The 19049-nt window shown below is 50.8% G+C and overlaps 1 protein-coding gene across 1 annotated transcript; it reads right to left on the minus strand.

The window, feature by feature from the left end:
- Positions 1–922: 922 nt before the first annotated feature.
- Positions 923–7462, minus strand: LOC144939764 (uncharacterized). Its single transcript, XM_078866729.1, has 2 exons — positions 6475–7462; positions 923–1155 (listed from the first exon to the last, which is right to left on the minus strand). The coding sequence occupies exons 1-2, from the start codon at positions 7460–7462 to the stop codon at positions 923–925; spliced, it is 1221 nt and encodes a 406-aa protein (XP_078722855.1).
- Positions 7463–19049: the final 11587 nt, after the last annotated feature.

The raw sequence follows: 19049 nt of genomic DNA on the forward strand, positions 1-19049 counted from the left end.
TTACTTAACTTTATTCCTGTGGTGTCGTTGTCAAATCTTGTAATCAATAGTTAGTCTGATTCCTGTTGTCCAAATTTTGCACACGTACGGTGACAATGATTTCCTGTATCAAAATCTGCATACATTAATCAATTAATTTGCTACTCTTTTGTTCTTTCGGTAAAGTCACATGTGTGTCTCTCTCTGTGTCTCTGTGTGAGTCTCTCTGTCTCTGTGTCTCTGTGTTATCTCTCTCTGCTTATGTGTCTGTCTGTATGTATCTGTGTGAGTCTCTCTCTCTGTGTGTCTCTGTGTTCTCTCTCTCTGCTTGTGTCTGTCTGTGTGTCTCCGTGTCTGTGTTTTGTCTCTCTCTCAAATTTAGCAATTTTTGGAAGAACGTAATCAACCAGGTAGGGCGTTGACTGTTATGTTAGCCGCCTCTCTGTGTTGTATTACATTATATTTCTAAGTTTACTAGGTTTGTTTTCTCTTTCATTTGTACCTGATGATGATTGCTTGTGTTGCAATGGAGACGTCGTACGCAATTATTTAATTATTATTGTCTTTCTACGTGACTTTACCGAAAGAACCAAAGAGTAATTCCTGCAGTCACGAAAGCTCCAAATCAAAATAAGTCGCTACTTTAAATCAATTAACATTTTGCATGGAGGCCTTTTTATTTATATATATATATATTTGTGTAGGTAAACAACGCCGCGGTCCATAAACTATCGAATCGCCTGCTCCGTGCGAACGATTTCTGGAAGTAATCAATTAATTCAAGTAAGCGTTCATGTGGGAGCAGGCGACGTATAATTGAAGTACTTCGCGACCGTGAGTTAAACGAAGTTGTTAATGAAACCGTTGTTTAAAAAAACACTAAACTTTTTCGAAGGAGTTTTTTTTGTTTGTTTGGGTTATTTTTTTTTTTTTGGGGGGGGGGTCATAGGAGCGGGTTTGGCGCAAAGTACTGCATGCGATCCCTGTTCAGCTTCTTTTCCTTCATTCGACGGTTCTGGAACCAGATCTTGACCTGTCGGTCGGTGAGGTTGAGTAGGCGCGAGAGCTGCAGCCGCTTCTCCTTGTTGATGTAGACGCTGAAGAAGAACTCTCGCTCGAGCTCGCGGATCTGGTACTTGGTGTAGGGACAGCGCTTCTTGCGCGGCCGATGAGCGCCTGGACAGACGAGAGAGATGCGGAGACAACATACATTGGGGAGAACAACAACAATACATATCCCCGTTGTAGCCTTCTTGTGTTTAAATTCGTTGTCCTTCCCCCCGCACCTCCGATTAACACGTTTGGCTACGTACGGTGCGAGAGAAATTCAACGTAGTACGTACAGCAGACTGTTGTGGCACACGAGGGGGTGGGTGGCCAACACCACCCCCGCTACACTACCGGATACACCCACAAAGACAAAGCTCCCCCCTATAGCCTCAACAGACTGTAGGGGCAAGTGCTATTAGCGAGCACCTATAAAGGCCGGCACGGCGCACGAGGGGGTGGGTGGCCAGCACCACGCCCGGTCGCCTTTGTCTCCACAGTGTCGATGTTTACACATCGCACCAGGTACTCATTTAAAGCTGAGTCGACCTAGGGGAGGCCCAGAACCGGTTCAGATAATCGCCACTGGGTGTTGGTCGTAGCACAGCGCACTAACCGCTACAACTAGCGCGCGTACATGCAGAGAGGCACAGACATGCGATGTAATACTACAAAGAACCCCCGTATATCTTCTGGGTTCTTTCGGTAAAGTCACGTAGAATGGAAAAAAAAACTAACAATTTATGTATTCTTTTATAATATTGTATTATGTTTTATTTTTTTATTATTTTATTATTTACATTCTGCGTGACTTTACCGAAAGAACCAAGAAGATGAATCCCTGCAGTCACGAAAGCTTTAAATCGAAAAAAACCCATATAGCCTGAGCACACTGTTGGGGTCAGGTGCTCTCAGTGAAGTAAGCCGCGCCCCGATGCAGGCCGACGCGACACGAAGCGGGCGACCAACGCCAACACCACGCCGATGATGAATGTTCACGCACCGAGGACACCACGTGGAGCCGTTTGAGGCTGAGTCGACCTAGGGGACTGCGGGCAACACCTTTCACGAATACGCGGACTCGTTGAACACCGCGCAACGCTCAGAGCTGTTGACGTGCATTTGGTAAACTGTTTAATCGCCTTTAACGTTGTTGACACGAGTTGAATGTTACGGCTGTGTAATACGAACTTAACTGTGGTCAACCTGCTTCATGTGTACGTGTGTAGGTGCTCGCTATCAGCACTTGCCCCGACAGTCTGTTAAGGCTATACGGGAGGTCTTTGTCTGTGTATTTCGAGGCCAGCACACTGCGCTTTCAACCCAGCGAGCCGGGGTTCGTTTTCGGCTCACAACCAATGACAGTGGCACCGAACCTGGGCCTCCCATAGGTCGACTCACCCTTACATGGGTACCTGGTGCGGTGTGTTGCTATCTGCACTGGGGAGACAAAGGCGGCCGGGCGAGGCGTTGGCCACCCATCCCATCGTGTGCCGTGCCGGCCTTCACAGGTGTACGCTAGGACTCGCCTCAACGATCTCTTAGAGGCTGTGTATTTATAAAGAATACTTTACAAGCGTATACAATAGTCATGAGTAATATGTGTGTGTGTAGGTGACACGCATACATGTTGCACTACACGTGCACTGCGTTGTCAGTGGTGCACAAACACACATGATAACAACAACAACAACAACACACTCGACACAATTGTCAGTAACGACTGCCCTAAACACAAAAACAGAGACAAAATGCCGCAGGCTTTGGCAACGCCCCCTTCTTCATAGCACACTGATACAAACCACGTGTGTGGATGTCCGTGTGTCCACGTATACACTGAAGGCACGAAGACCCCCCCCCCCTCCTCACTCGTTCCTCCGCAAAACAAAGAGTTGCCACGCATCGCCGCTGCGCGAGTGGGGATAACGCGCGAGACGTAACCCCGTGCAGTTTACCAAACTAACCCCTTTTTTATTTTCACCAGGTAATGCCCCCACTGAGCTATACATCTCTGTTGTTTTTGGAAGCGACCTGGCCACAAATGATAGCTCAATGAAGTGGCTTATCACGTGGACATGTCTAGCAGTCGTCAAATACTCGAAACGCGTGTTGATTCTAAATGTTGTGTGTGGGGGGGGGCGGACCTGGAGAAAAATCCACGCGACCACGGGGAGACAGATTACTGTCAGGGTCGATATCGAACCCACGCCTCCCTGTATTCCAGGCGAGGTAGTTAACATATCGCCTCCGCAGCGTCCCCTAACATGACGGGTGTTCAGCCGGGATTCACTTTGCTAAAAACGCGGCCCAATCACCGCGGCGACTGCGTTTTTGACCGATCCGTCACTGCGTAAATCCGACACCAGTAGTCGCTGTTAGAATGTTCCCGACATTCTTAGGCGTGTAAACTATCTCTCTGCTACGAACACGGGGCATCCCCCCGAAACGTCGTCCATCGCGTATATCAACATACGAGGGGGGGGGGGGGGGGTGCTATTTTCGAATGTTCCCGTGGAGTTTGTTGTTGTTGTTGTTGTTGTTTGTCTTTGTGCACCGTCTGCCGTCACGGTCCCCACGCCAACCAATAAAATGGCATCGCAACGCCACGATAACACGTGGCCCTAATCACAAGGACCCCCCTCCCCCGTAGCCTTTACATACTTCTGGGGCAAGTGTTGTGAGCGAGTAGCACATATGAAGGCCGGCATAGCACACGAGGGGGGGGGGCAGTACCTGTCACGCTCGGCCGCCTTTGTCTCCCCCAGTACTGATATTTACACACCGCACCAGGTACTCATTATGGGTGAGTCGACCATACGAAAAAGATTATCCGTATAGCCTTAATATACTGTTGGGGCAAGTGCTGTGAGCGAGTACATATGAAGGCTGCCAGGGCACACTTGGGGGTGTGTGACCAGCTTACCACACAAGCCCGGCCGCCTTTGTCTCCCCCCCTGTGTTGATGTTTACACACCGCACCAGGCACTCATTTGAGGCTAAGTCGACCTCCACATACACGCACGCGCTCGCTCACACGCGCGCGTGAGAACGTGTGCGACTTCTCCATACATACACGGGGCCCTACGAAGTGAGACGCACAAGGGACTCAATCTTCCCTGCTTCTCTGCGATCACGACGCATCCTTAGCTACCACCACCACCATTCACTGCTCTCTCTCTCCCTGCCCTCCTCTTCATTCCCACAAAACGACCCGTCAGCTCCTCCCAACATGCCAATCGTCGGCACTTTCTCTCGTTATCTCTGCCAATTATCCCACTGGAATGCCCTTCCTTAATATTCATCACACGGCGCCTTTGTCGAATGCGTCCATTCCAGGTCTTCTCTCTCCCTCCTTCTGTTGACTTCCGTTATCGCTCTCGATTCGTTGATACCAATGCAGGAGTTCTTCACTGGGGGTGTTCTTCTCACTCTAAGGGCGCCGCGAGATGTTAACTCCCTCGCTTGGTATTCAAGAGGTCGTGGGTTCGATCTCGACCTTGACGCCTGCTGTATATTTAGAGTCTGCGTCTCTCTCTCTCTCTCTCCTCGTAATCGCGTGGAATTTTCTCCGGGAGGGCCTCCTGTCTGTTCATCCACATTGAGAATGAAGGTGCGTTTCGGAGTATTCGTCTGCTGCTACACATTTCCACGTGACGAGCCACTTCGTGTGATCTATCATTTGCGACAGCGCAGGCCGCTTCTGCAAAACGAGCTACACGGCTAACCAGTGGGATCTCACCTGGTCAAATATATTTTTAAAATTGTTTCGAGATTCAGTCGAGTCTTCTTTCCTGCACGCGCCGAGTGCTGCCTAAGCGTTCTCTCTCTCTCTTTATTTCTCAGTCTGCGATGCCTTCTCTTGACTCCCCTTTCGTCCTCGTCGACGATTGCTTGGTCGTCGTTGCCGGCAAACTGTGTCGCCTTTGCGCGCGGCGCGCATAGCGAATGTCCCCACGACGTTTTTAGAAACAACAACAACAACGCTACGAATGGGCTATCGACAACTCGCTACGATACACACCCGACCGGCAAAGATATCCCCGATTGTTGGGGCGCAAGTGTTGTTAGCGAGTAGCACCTGTGGAGACCGGAACGGTACAAACAACAACAATAACAACAACAAAGACAAAGACCCGCCCGTATAGCCTCAACAGTCTGCAGGGGCAAGTGCTGTTAGCGAGCACCTATGAAGGACGGAACGGTACACGATGGGGTGGGTGGCAAATGGCCAGCGCCACGCCCGACCGCCTTTGTCTCCCTAAGTGTCGATGTTTTGCACACTGCACCAGACCAGTTTCAGATAAAGAATCGTCGCTGGCGTTGGCCCGTGAACGGGAATCGAACTCGGGTCGCCGGGTTTGATGTGCAGTGCGCTAACCGCTGCACTACCGCTCCCCCCTGCACACAGTACACACAGTACACGCACAGTGCACACACAGTACTCACAGTACACACACACAGTACACACACAGTACACGCACAGTGCACGCATGCGCGCATGCGTAAATACAATAGCGAGGGGCCTCTGGTTTGTTGTCGAAACCCGCGGATGGGATATCATCACGATACACTTTATGAGCTGCTATCCGCGCGTTATGAATAGTTAAATGTTTCCTCGTAAAGTGATGAATAGCAGTATTAAGCTTTTGAAATTACAGTATTCAACTCACTATATCAATGACCCACGCGGCGCCTACAAGCTACATTAAAAAGAAACCGGGTCGTAAAAGTGTTATAAGCTTATAAATGTGCCTTCTACACAGAGTGGGCCAGCGTGAGGCATCACTGTGGTGGGGGGTGGTGGAGACGCCCCCCCCACCCACAGCCCCCCGAGGGTCTCTCCCAAGTAGAGGGCCCACACTTACACACACGACGCGCACACGCCACGTACACAGCACGTACACACACGCCACGTACACAGGCTACGTGCACGCACACACACACACACCACGTGCACACACACACACGTGCACACACACACACCACGTGCACACACACACAGACACACACACACCACGTGCACACACACACACCACGTGCACACACACACACCACGTGCACACACACACAGCACGTGCACACACACACAGACACACCACGTGCACACACACACACCACGTGCACACACACACACAGACACACACACACACACACCACGTGCACACACACATACCACGTGCACACAGACACACCACGTGCACACACACACAGCACGTGCACACACACACAGCACGTGCACACAGACACACCACGTGCACACACACACAGCACGTGCACACACACACAAACACACACACACACACCACGTACACACACACAGACACACACACACACACTTGCACACACACACACACACTACGTGCACACACACAGCACGTGCAGACACACACACAGAGACACACACACACACCACGTGCACACACACACACACAGAGACACAGCACGTACCGGACCCTACCGCCCTCGACTCGGCTCCGCGGGTTGCGGCCGGTGACGACGCCGCACTCCCAGACTCCGCGCCGCTGTCGCGATCTTCCTTGGCGGCTGCGCGCTGCCCTCGCCGCAGCCGCTGCTGCTGCTGCAGCTGTAGGGGATTGACGCCCCCCGGCTCCTGCTCCTCTTGCTGCAGCTGCTGCCGGAGCAGCAGGCTACCGCTCGTAGCAGCCTCGGCTTTGTTGTTGGGGTCATCGCCGCCGCCGCTGCTGCTGCTACTGCTGCTGCTATTGCTGCCTCCGCTGCCGATGTAGGCGGACTCGAAGAAGCGGTCGAACCCTTGCGGGAGGATTCCGTTCCTCCCGATCTGCAGCGCGGCGGCTGCTGCTGCTGCGCCGAAAACCCCACCGGCAGACGGGCTGCAGCTCGGGGCCAGCGACACGACTCCTCCGCCATGAGTCCCGTACGCCGCCTCGATGCTGATGCTGCTGCTGTTGCTGCTGCTGTGCGCAGAATGCGGCCCGGGAGGTGGCTGCTGCTGCTGCTGATGCTGTAGCAACTGCTGCTGCTGCTGCAACACGAATTCATCGCTCACGTATCGACGCTGCTGCTGCTGCTGCTGTTGATGATGATGATGATGAATCTGCTGATGCTGCTGCTGCTGCTGGTGATGATGATGCTGCTGCCACTGTCGAGCCGTCTCGTGCAGGCCGTACTCCCTGAAGGCGGCCGCGTCCCTCGCCTGCGGCACCGCGGAGTACGGGCAAGGGACGGGGCGCGCACCCGGCGGCTGGAGGAGCGAGGGCACTGCGCCCAGGTCGTAGTAGGCACGGTAGCTCGGGAGGAAGAGGCCAGAGCCTGGGTATGCTCCGCGCTCCTCGCACTCCATGCCGCCGCCGTCTCCCCCTCCTCCTTCACCGCCACCTCCTCCTCCTCCGCTCTCCACCGCCCTCCTCTGCGCGAACGCGGCGGCTGCGGCTGCGGTGCTCACGGGGCCGAACATGGTGATGCGTGGGACATTTTGAGTTGCGAGAAGCCTTCCCGTCGCGTCACGCTGCCTAAGGGCGCGATCGCGGTGCGTAAGGAGGAGGAAGAGGAGGAGGAGGAGGGAGGAGGAGGAGGCGGTGGTGACGGTGACGGTGGCGTCCGCGGCGGATGAGGAGGAGGAGGATGATGATAAGGTGGAGCGGGAGGAGGAAGGGAGGGGGAGGTGTTTGGAGTAGGAGGAGGAGGAGGAGGCTGTGTGGTGGTGGTGGAGGTGGGGAAATGAGACGGAAACACACGAGCGATTTACCTCGAGCGGGCCCCGTGGTTTCAGGCCCCCCCCCCTTCCACCACCTCCACCACCACCCCCCCTTCCGTGGGTCACGTGACCAATCGCAGAAATCGTCGCTCATCGATGGGGAAACCCACCGGGGGGTTGGGCGGGCGTGGTGGACACGGGGGACGGTGGTGATGATGATGAGTAGCAGGAGGAGGAAGACTCAGCAAGGGAACGCGCTCCGTTCTGCCCGCTCGCTCCCTGGACGCAGGACTCAGCGGCGAAACCCTCCCCCCCTCTCTCTCTCTCTCGCGCCGTGCTACGACCGCAGCTTAGTCGTGCCAAGCCTCTGTGCTCTTATATGGGCCGCGCGGAGCGAGGCTGCAATACGCGCACGCGCGCACGCACGCGCACACGCGCGCATACACACATGTACACACACGCACACACACACGCTTACACACATGTACACACACGCACACACACACGCTTACGCACATGTACACACACGCGCCTCGGCACACACACATATGTACACACACACACACGTACACACACGCGCGTCCGCACACACACATACAGATAGGAGTTGTTTATGCGACGGGTTTCGGCTCCTAATTGAAACGGGCCTCCTGCGAGGTGCCGTGTGGTACACACATATAATATATATACAATCCGTATTGTGATTTGAATAGGGGCACGCGTTGTACTCGACTGGAATTGCCGACAGGCACACTTGACATAAATTACCATTACACAAGAGCGCGCATTCGTAAAATGTGTGAAAAAAACATCTTAAAAATAAAAAAGAAACTCTATACGCTCCTCAAATAACATTGTGGCCCTTCAAGGAATGAAAAAAAACACATTTAAAATGCGACGTTTCGGGGAATGTCCATTTTTCATTATCCACGTGCTGCGATTCGGTGTTAAAGTCGTGATTATGCGCCACGAACAAAAAAGCGCCAAAAATAACTTTTTTTAAAATCAAGTGGCGGTACAATGTAACAATCAGTGTGCATTGCAAGATACATACGCACGCACGTTCGTGTGTACGCACACAATTATACACACGACTTCGTTAAATAACACGTGTCACATGGCATATACATCTTAATGTATACTCGTATGGGAGCTCAGAGGGTCAATGCGCTCATTGTATACAAACAAATCCTCGTAACAGAAGCGGGATATTTTTTATTCTAATTATTAATATTTTTTTGCCAAATACGGTCCCGATGGACTCATAATGAATGACGTTAATTGTACCGGTCAAACACACTAAACATGCATAAGCGCTTATTGTAATATGTGTATATATATATGGTATAGATGCTATTGCGTTAGATCGAGCTGAGGGTCTTTTTGTCTCTTCTTGACGAGTGTCCATTCGCAAGAGAGACGCAGGCGCCCGCGTCAAACAGTGCGGAGAATGAGAAACGCCGTCCTCAGTCGCAATCATCCACCAAAATATATCCGGCCAAAATGTCCATCGGAGGATGCGCATAACGGTGAGGTTCAAACTCAATCCGAACAGGTAAACGATTAATTATATGCTTGCCTACGATGGTAGCAGCAGCAGCAAAACGAGCAGCAAGATGTCCCATGAGCCTCAATGTCGAGGTCTGTCTGCCAAGCCACGACGAGAGGGCTTCAGCAGAGACATAGAGAGAGAGAGAGAGTTCGTGTCGTGTTGCCGTTCCTCCTCCTCTGTTGAAGGAGCGCAGACCGCATTGCTTCACTTTTCGGGTCCATAGTTTGCGTGGCATGGCCACAAACGCACGCCTCTGCCTTGTGTCCTTAATGCATCGCTCGTATATCCGTTTAAGTCTCGACGCAGCTCTACGAGTGGGCTATGTGTCTCTATGAGTGGATGCGCATGCCCATGGGTATCTAAGGGTGGGGGAGCGGTTAGTGTGGCGGTCAGCGCTACGCTGCGCTACGTACCTGGCCGCCCGAGTTAGATCCCCGCTCACGACCACCACCAGTGACGATTATCGGAACCGGTCCAGGGCCTCCCATACCTCGATTCAGCCTCAAATAAGTACCTGGTGCGGTGTGTGGAGAGACAAAGGCGGCCGGGCGTGCTGCTCGCCACCCACCCCCTCGTGTGCCGTGCCGACCTTCATAGGGGTTCGCTAACAGCACTTGCCCCAACAGTCTGTTCAGGCTATATAGGGGGAACTTTTTCTTCATGGGTTTTCTATTTGGGTCCAAAGTTTGGGTTGCGTGGTCACAATCACAGCGCTGCGGATTGTGTCTTCAAGTGTCCATCAAAACGAACGATTTAAACTGGCGTTGTAAAAAAGGGCCCTCATTGTCACCTGTAAAGTTGATCGACTCCACGCATTCTCATATTTAAAGTAACAAATACTTACACGCACATTTATAACTCGAACAACTCAAATTGTTGTTGATCTCTGGCAGGGCTCGTCAAACCTGCCTTTGCGGAGTAGCATCGCGACTCTTTTAAAGGATCCGCTTCGTCACCGTCACCGTCTCGTAAGCTGAGTTTTTTTTTTACCGAATTCGAAAAGATAAAAGTCTCTTATTTTTGCTTTGGGTTGTCCAGCCCCAGGTTCTATGACGGCCATTGTGATTTTCGTTGATACTGCATTTGGCAAAAAAAACAACTAAATTGGTTAATTTCGACACTCATCGAATTAACGACGGCGCATTTCGCCTGGATGACTGGGAGAGGGATGGGTGTGGCTGATTCGTTGTGATGGTAAAGGTGACGCGAAGATTGCGCTACCAACCAAAACATAGCGTGAACCACCACTTCGACGGACGAGTAGGAACAGCGAAAAATAAACGACACGTACTCTTTCTCTCTCCACTCTCTCTCTCTCTCTCTGCTGAAGCCCTCTCGTCGTGGCCGGCAGACCTCGACATTGGCCACACGCACACAAAGACAAAGATAAACCCGTATAGTCACGACATTGGCCACACACAAAAAGACAAAGATCAACCCGTATAGTCACGGCCATACCGTTGGGGCGAGTGCCAAAGTTGAGGCCCCGGTTCGGATAATCGTCACTGGTGTTGGTTTTCCGTGAGCTGGAAACGAACTCGCTTCGCCCGGTTCGTGTCACAGCGGAATATCCACAACGCTACCGCTCCCGATACACTTACATATATAGATACATACACAAGACAAAGATCCGCCGTATAGCCTTAACAGGCTTTTTGAGAAAGTGCTGTTAGCCGGCAATACCGCGTCCGTGCCGCCTTTGTCTCCCTAGTGACGATGCTTACACATCGAACCAGGTACTCATTTTAGGCTGAGTCGACCTAGGGGAGGCCCAGGACCGGTTCAGATATTCGTCACTGGTGCTGGCCGTGAGCGGGAATCGAACCCGGATCGTCAGGATCGCAGCGCAGCGTAGCGCTAACCACTACACCACCGCTCCCCCCCCCACACACACACAGGTACACACACACAGGTACACACACACACAGGTACACACACACACAGGTACACACACACAGGTACACACACAGGTACACACGGCCACAGAGCGCCCGGCGGGTGCTTGGTGGAGCTGCAGATTGATGGACATCCAAACGGGCCGTGATCATTAACGCTCGTGCACCATGCATCACGTTTACGCGTTACCAAAGCACCGAGCAGATAAATAATCCATCATAATTTTTTAATATTATTACCGAACTGGAAATTAACCCCCGGAAACGTAAAACGTGACAAGCGAAATAACAGCCGTGATAAAAAAACTTTGTTTGCAAACAACACGCACTGTACGTATTTATTTGTTCGTATATATGTGTGTGCGTGTGTGTGTCTCTCTGACGCTGTCTGTATATCTGTTATTTAATGCAGCGTATGTGAGTAAAGCAATGTGCCTAATTGGAGGAATGACAGCGGCTGCAGTCTGCGACTGTGTTACGCGATCCGCGAGGACCTGCCCTGCACTGCGCTCAGCTGCGAGAAACAAAACTTCCACTCCACCGCTTGGCATCTCAGGAAGCCTCTGAGCGGATCTCCATACGTACGGTGAACTTCCTTCTCGCCGTACGTTACCAACCGTGCTAATCGGAGGCGCGGGGAGAGGACGTCAGCGACTCTGAACGGGAGGACACCAAGGGATGAAGACGAAGTGAAAGTCAACGGTGGATTCATTAACTCTGTCCGCAAGTGGAACCGTGTTTCTACGTGAAGCCCGAAAGCACGATCAACACGCTGATCATCAGCAACCATGGTCAATCCACTGCTGGATGAAGTCCTCCCCCCCCCCCTCGAGCCGTCGCCTTCTCAGAAGGAGTTGCGCGTGTTTAAGGGGGCAGTGTTGATAAGCCGCAGCGTTGGGAGCGGTCGCGCTGTGTTGACGTTAATATATTCGCGTTGCTAAAACACGACGTGGAAGCAAACTTTGGTGGGTGACGCTAATGCCCCAGGATGATTTCTAACAAGAGTCGACGGGTTGCATTGGAAGCGTTGTTGAGTATTGGCGCGGTGAGCCACACAGCGTTGTCCTTGAGCGCGTTGGGAATAGTGTTGGTGGTGGTGGTGGTCGTGGTTCTATTGATACCAGCTCTGGAACGAGTGGCGGTGTTGGTGCTGTCGGCCTGCAGGAGCAGTCGTGTTGACAGCTGTGTTGTGCTCGTGCCGGGAGGAGCGTGCATCAGGCGGCATTCGCGCTGGTGTTGGCTGTATGAGTCGCCTCGTAGCGCTGCTCGTTAGGTCGCAGAACGTTTACCGGTCCAGCGTCGCCAACCGAACATTAATGACGTCGATTCTATGAACGTTATTTGTGACATTATTAGAGTGTCTGTTGAGTTGGCGCAACGGCGGTGCCGGGAAGCCAACAATGCAGACGAGCGGCAGGGCAAGCCACCTTACCCCGGGATTGCCCCAGCTCTGTCATCCTATATTGGGATGCGTGGCCTGCTGCACGGGAAAATCGCTAGTTTATCCTCTGGAGGAGATCACTCAGATGACCCCTTCATGCATTCAACCGGACAACCACGTCCCAAAACAAACAAAACGACACGGATTCGTCAATGACTACCCGGAGACTTAAAACGAAGAGAACATATGTCCGACGTTTCGGGTAATGACTCGTCATCGTAGCACATAGAAATTGGCATTGCTATAAAGAAGGACAATTGCCTAATACGCCCTCGATTATATATATTTATATCCTATGCGAAAAAGCCAAAGCGTATGGATTTCTGTAGTCACGAAAGCTTCAAAACAGATTCCACAGTGTTATTAACTGTGTTGAGTTTATACTCTTTAGCTCTTTTGGTAAAGTCACGTAGGTATAAAATAAAATGAATCACGACGTTTCGGGCGCAACACAAAGCATGCTTTCCCACCGGATGACGGACGCTTGTGTTGCGCACCCGAAACGTCGTGCTTTCTTTTATTTTCTACCTACGTGACTTTACCAAAAGAATCAAAGAGAATGGATCCCTGCAGTCACAAAAGCTTCAAATCAAGATTGTGTTGAGTTTGTTGTTGTTGTTGAAGTGTGAGTGTGCACCACTGCCAACGCAGCAGCAGCAGCATCACCTAATCCACGTTTCCACTCTCGTTACGCCGGTTCGGTTTGTGCGATTCCGCGCCACCGCTGTATATGCGTCATCCCATTGCTCCCCCAAAATTCGCTCTGCTATGCGGCTTGAATTCACTCCTATGCGGCTATGCGGTGGGGTAATATTGTGTGTGTACTGTGTGTGTGCACTGTGTGTGTGCACTGTGTGTGTGTACTGTGTGTGCGCGCTGTGTGTGTGCGTTGTGTGTGTGTGTGTGCTGTGTGTGTGCACTGTGTGTGTGTACTGTGTGTGTACTGTGTGTGCACTGTGTGTGTACTGTGTGTGTGTACTGTGTGTGTACTGTGTGTGTGTACTGTGTGCACTGTGTGTGTCCTGTGTGTATACTGTGTGTGTGTGCTGTCTGCACTGTGTGTGTGTACTGTGTGTGTGTACTGTGTGTACTGTGTGTGTATGATGTGTGTGTGTACTGTGTGTGTACTGTGTGTGTATACTGTGTGTAATGTGTGTGTACTGTGTGTGTACTGTGTGTGTAATGGGTGTGTGTACTGTGTGTGTATACTGTGTGTACTGTGTGTGTGTACTGTGTGTACTGTGTGTGTGTACTGTGTGTGTACTGTGTGTGTATACTGTGTGTACTGTGTGTGTACTGTGTGTGTACTGTGTGTGTGTACTGTGTGTGTGTGTACTGTGTGTACTGTGTGTGTGTACTGTGTGCACTTTGTGTGTACTGTGTGTGTGTGTACTGTGTGTGTGTACTGTGTGTGTACTGTGTGTGTACTGTGTGTACTGTGTGTGTACTGTGTGTGTGTACTGTGTGTGTACTGTGTGTGTACTGTGTGTGTGTACTGTGTGTACTGTGTGTACTGTGTGTGTACTGTGTGTACTGTGTGTACTGTGTGTGTGTACTGTGTGTGTATACTGTGTGTACTGTGTGTGTACTGTGTGTGTACTGTGTGTGTGTACTGTGTGTGTGTGTGTGCACTGTGTGTGTGTACTGTGTGCACTTTGTGTGTACTGTGTGTGTGTACTGTGTGTGTGTACTGTGTGTGTACTGTGTGTACTGTGTGTGTACTGTGTGTACTGTGTGTGTACTGTGTGTGTGTACTGTGTGTGTACTGTGTGTGTACTGTGTGTGTGTACTGTGTGTACTGTGTGTACTGTGTGTGTACTGTGTGTACTGTGTGTGTGTACTGTGTGTGTGTACTGTGTGTGTACTGTGTGTGTACTGTGTACTGTGTACTGTGTGTGTACTGTGTGTGTGTATACTGTGTGTGTGCACTGTGTGTACTGTGTGTGTACTGTGTGTACTGTGTGTACTGTGTGTGTGTACTGTGTGTGTGTACTGTGTGTACTGTGTGTGTGTGTACTGTGTGTGTGCACTTTGTGTACTGTGTGTGTACTGTGTGCGCTACTCGGTAGGCAGCTGTCTCCGAGTGCGGCTTCGCTTTGTGCGCCCATCACTTTGAGCGCACGACGACTTCGTCATCCAGCGAGCTGGAAACCTCCAACGTGTTACACCTTGAGCGTGTCTCCTCTTGCAAGCAAAGAAACACATCGGACGAGCGAATTAAATATAAATTAGCGAGTCAAAGCGAGTGGCTCCCCGCCGTGTGTGTATGCACGTTGAACTTCTTTCGCACCGTACGTAGCCAACCGTGATAATCGGTGGTGCGTGAGCAGGGGGGTGGGGGGGGGTGATGACAACCACCACGGCGCTTGTGCCAGGCTAGGTGCACACAGTGACGCCGGACGGCGCGAGCTCGTCTGTTGTCCTCCCGCCGCACCTCCGATGAACACGGTTGGCTAAGTAGGGTGCGAAAGAAGTTCAACGTGCATACGTACAACACAGCATCGGCACAGCACCACGGCAATGACGCCGTCGGGCGCTGTTACGGTGAGCACACCGCACAACTTGTCACGGCTAACATCAGCGGCGTGTGATATCTGACCCTCCCATCCCCTCCCTCGATCCCCACCCTCCCTACTCACCAAACCCGCTCTGACCAGCGTGGTGAAGTATGGTTACTGTATAAAAAAAATAAACAATAATATCGGACAATGCAATTGTGGTCCTCTAATCTGCTCTGAATAAGGCTCATTGTCCGAAACGTCAGTGCAGCGCACGATATATGTTCACTGTCAGCGACGAAAGTTGGCGAGGTAGATTCGTTCCGACTCTGCTTTGCGTGCACCGATACAACACGCACTGAAACGTGTACAGCAGACACAGAGTGTGCAACTCCCGTAGGTCCTGCATCTTCTTAAGCTGCCATTGATGTAGCGAGAACATACTTTGGACCGGTTTCAAAACGCAGTGCCTCGTCAGAAATTCCGGTGAAGCCGTACTTGATTCGATGCCAAAGGTTATTTACGAAACTAAGCAACTACATTTTTATATATTTTTTTACCAGGTAATGCCCACTGAGCGGAATAGCAATTTATTGAGAAGCGACCTTGGCCCACAAATCATAGCTCAACGAAGTGGCTTATCGCGTGGAAATTCATACCAGACAAATCACTGTAAATTCGTGTTTCTAAATGTGGAGAGAAACCCGGAGAAACCGACGCGACCACAGAGAGAGAGAGAGAGAGACACGCAAACTCCAAATATAAAGCAGGCGTCATGGTCGGGATCGAACCCACGATCTTCTGCATACCAGGCGAGGTAGTTAACATCTCGCCACTGCGGCGTTCCTTATAGGCAAGGCTGCCCCATCTCTCTCTCTCTCTCTTTGAGATTTGGGGTTCCTACGTGCGACACGAACATGCATAGCACGTAACACAATATCATCACGAACGTCGCCATGGGGAATAACCAAAAGCTAGGCAGACGATATGCCGATATAACACAATGCAATATCATTTACCTACGTAATGTATCGACAAAGAAGCCACGATTACCTTCATACAGGCAGAGACAAACTGAGATCCTGCGTATAATCTAACAGCCTGTTTGTTGCAATTGCTGTTCGCGAGCACTTATTAAGGCCGGCACGGCACACGAGGGGGTGGGTGGCCAGCACCAATGTTTACAAATGGCATAGCAGGATACGGAACTCATTTAAGGCTGAGTCGACCTAGGGGAGGCACAGGACCGGTTCAAATAATTGTCAGTGGTGTTGGTGTCTGTGAGCGGGAATCGAACTCGGGTCGTCGGGGTCGTCGGGCAGCTGAGCTAACCGCCACGCGACCGCTTTCGCGGCCCACACTCGCACACAAGTCGACACGTACAGGGTGTGGGGTAGGGCTGAACCATTAATCGATTTCAAATCGAAATCGCAATTTGAAACGATGCGATTAGCAAATCGCAAAGGCTGCGATTTTTTGCGATTTGAAAAGTCCTCTTACTTTCTTGTTGGAATTGTTTTAGTTTGTATTATAATTATAATTTTATTTATTTAACTTAATAATTGTTCTATGTTTGATTGTACTATTTCAATTTTAAAAAATTAATAAATACATGTTGCAAGCAATTCAAATCTTTTAAGTTCTCATCCTTGCATTCGAGTACATAGAGCAGTTAATATTTTGATGGTATCATGTGGTAATGCTCCATCACATGTTTTAGATCTATTACACAGTGAATATTGAACTGAAGCTTGCCTTAAAAAAATGTAATCGCAAATCAAATCGTAATCGCAATATCTGTCAGAAAAATCGCAATTAAATATTTCCCCCAAATTGTTCAGCCCTAGTGTGGAGCATTGTATGAGTTATGCGTGTTTATTTTGCCAGTAGCCTGTTAACTTGCTGGGTTTAAATCACAATTTGTAATTTAATCACTACAACTCTGTTAAATAAAACAATATAATACTATCACATACGTTTAATTAACGCTATTAATAGCTGTATTCGTAAATAACACTGTGACTTTAAAAAGTACACCATAGTTTATGGGCGGCGTATCAGCCAATGTCCCTTCTCAACGCAGAGAGGTAGAGTCATTTAAAATTGTGTCACAGCACACAGAAAGGCCAGAGATATAGAGCATTATATAATATGTGCTGTTAAGAAGGTCCGTTGCCCGAAACGTCGCATGTAATATATTGCTTTAATGCCATACAGTGTCATTGTTGAATGTGTTGAGTATTTTGTTGTTGTTGTTGTTAACTGTGCTTGTTTACACCAATGCCAACGCAGAAGAAGCAGCTACGGCTGCGCACGCACGCGCACGCACGCGCACGCACGCGCTCGCACGCGCACGCACGCGCACGCACTCGCACGCACGCGCACGCACGCGCACGCACGCGCACGCACGCGCTCGCACGCGCACGCACGCGCACGCACTCGCACGCACGCGCACGCACGCGCTCGCACGCGCACGCACGCGCTCGCACGCGCACGCACGCGCACGCACGCGCACGCACGCGCTCGCACGCGCTCGCTTGCAGATTTGAGACACGCGTTAAAGCGACGTGATGCGTAGCTTTATAAATCCTAACGCCACACTTGAGACCCATTTGCGGTGTGTACGGGCGTCGTTTTATTCACATGTATAGTGTATCAGGCGTTAATTAAAACGTGTATATATTTTTAAATTAAATACGCCTTGCTCTCCCCCCCTCCCTTTCTCTCCGTTAGCATTTTTTGTTGTTGATGTAAACACTCCACATTTTATTTCTCAGGCGCATATCGGTACCCGCAGTGACACTTCAATTAACTCAACATGCCGGTATATATATATTCAGAATAGGCTTTTACCCTTCCTGGCCAAAAAAAAATTGGTAAAAAGCCCATTCTTATTTTTTTCTCTCTCATCATTTTGAAACTGGCTCAAAGGTCACACAGATATTCGCGCGCACCAGCTTCAGTAATACGCGCACTTCACACCGATTAGTTTTAATCTTTAAATTTCAAGCTTTTTTTTTGCGAGCACCTATTAAGGACAGCACTGGGCAGGAGTAACTTGATCCGGCCCCATTTGTGTTTCTTGAATCGCTAATGCTCATTGTTCGCAAATCTCAACAAGATAAACGCATTTGAGGCTGAGTCGACTTGGGTTTGCGGGATTCACAGGGTACAAGTTCTACGCAGTGTTTCAATTCGCGACTTTGGCGTCTAATTGATGAATTAGCCACGGTCCGTGAATCGACCTGCGATGGGCGCGCTCCGCAGTGGGTCGGTAAGCGAAGCATCGAGTATAGAGTCTCGCCATGCATTTCTACAATACAGAGAACGCACAACATTGCCATCGTCAGCCAGGGGAGGTATCCCATAATTATTGTCGCTTGCGAAACCACATACAGTATATATATACAGCATATCAACCACACGGCACCGGGTCGTACACATCTAGCGGAAATGATCTATAACAACCGAGCTGCGGCACGCAACACCAGTCCTGGCCGCCTTTGTCTCTCCCCGTCGCTGATGTTTACTCCCACTACGACCAAGGGAGGAGGCCCAGGAACGATTCGGATCATTGCGTCACCCATGTTGGCTTTGTGCGGGAATCGAATCTCGGGCGGCGGGGTTTGGAAGCCCATTGCGCTCACCACGATGGGGGTCAAGGGCTGTTATCGAGTAGCAACCAACGCGTGGCCGCCTTTGTCTCCCCAGTGGCAGTGTTTACACACCGCGCCAGATGCTCATGTGAGGCTGAGTCGACCTAGGGGAGGCCCAGCACCGGTTTAGGTATTCGTCACTGATATTGGTCGTGAGCGGGAATCGAACTCGAGTCGCGGGGTTTGGAGCGCGGAGCGCTAACCAGGTGAGGCTCACACAAAGGCACGCGACTCAGCTGTGTTGTATTGTGTCAGGTAAAGCCCACTGAACGATATCGCTCTTTTTCAGAAGCGACCTGGCCACA

This window comes from Lampetra fluviatilis, chromosome 1, assembly GCF_964198595.1.
Source record: "Lampetra fluviatilis chromosome 1, kcLamFluv1.1, whole genome shotgun sequence".
Lineage (NCBI taxonomy): Eukaryota > Metazoa > Chordata > Hyperoartia > Petromyzontiformes > Petromyzontidae > Lampetra > Lampetra fluviatilis.

What these genes read in the sequence shown, in the direction of transcription:
- LOC144939764 (XM_078866729.1), bottom strand. Translation starts at nt 7,462, where the DNA reads ATGTTCGGCCCCGTGAGCACCGCAGCCGCAGCCGCCGCGTTCGCGCAG. An exon ending in GTCGAGGGCGGTAGGGTCCG is followed by an intron (nt 1,156 to 6,474) that starts GTACGTGCTGTG and finishes TCGTCTGTCCAG; the next exon opens with GCGCTCATCGGCCGCGCAAG.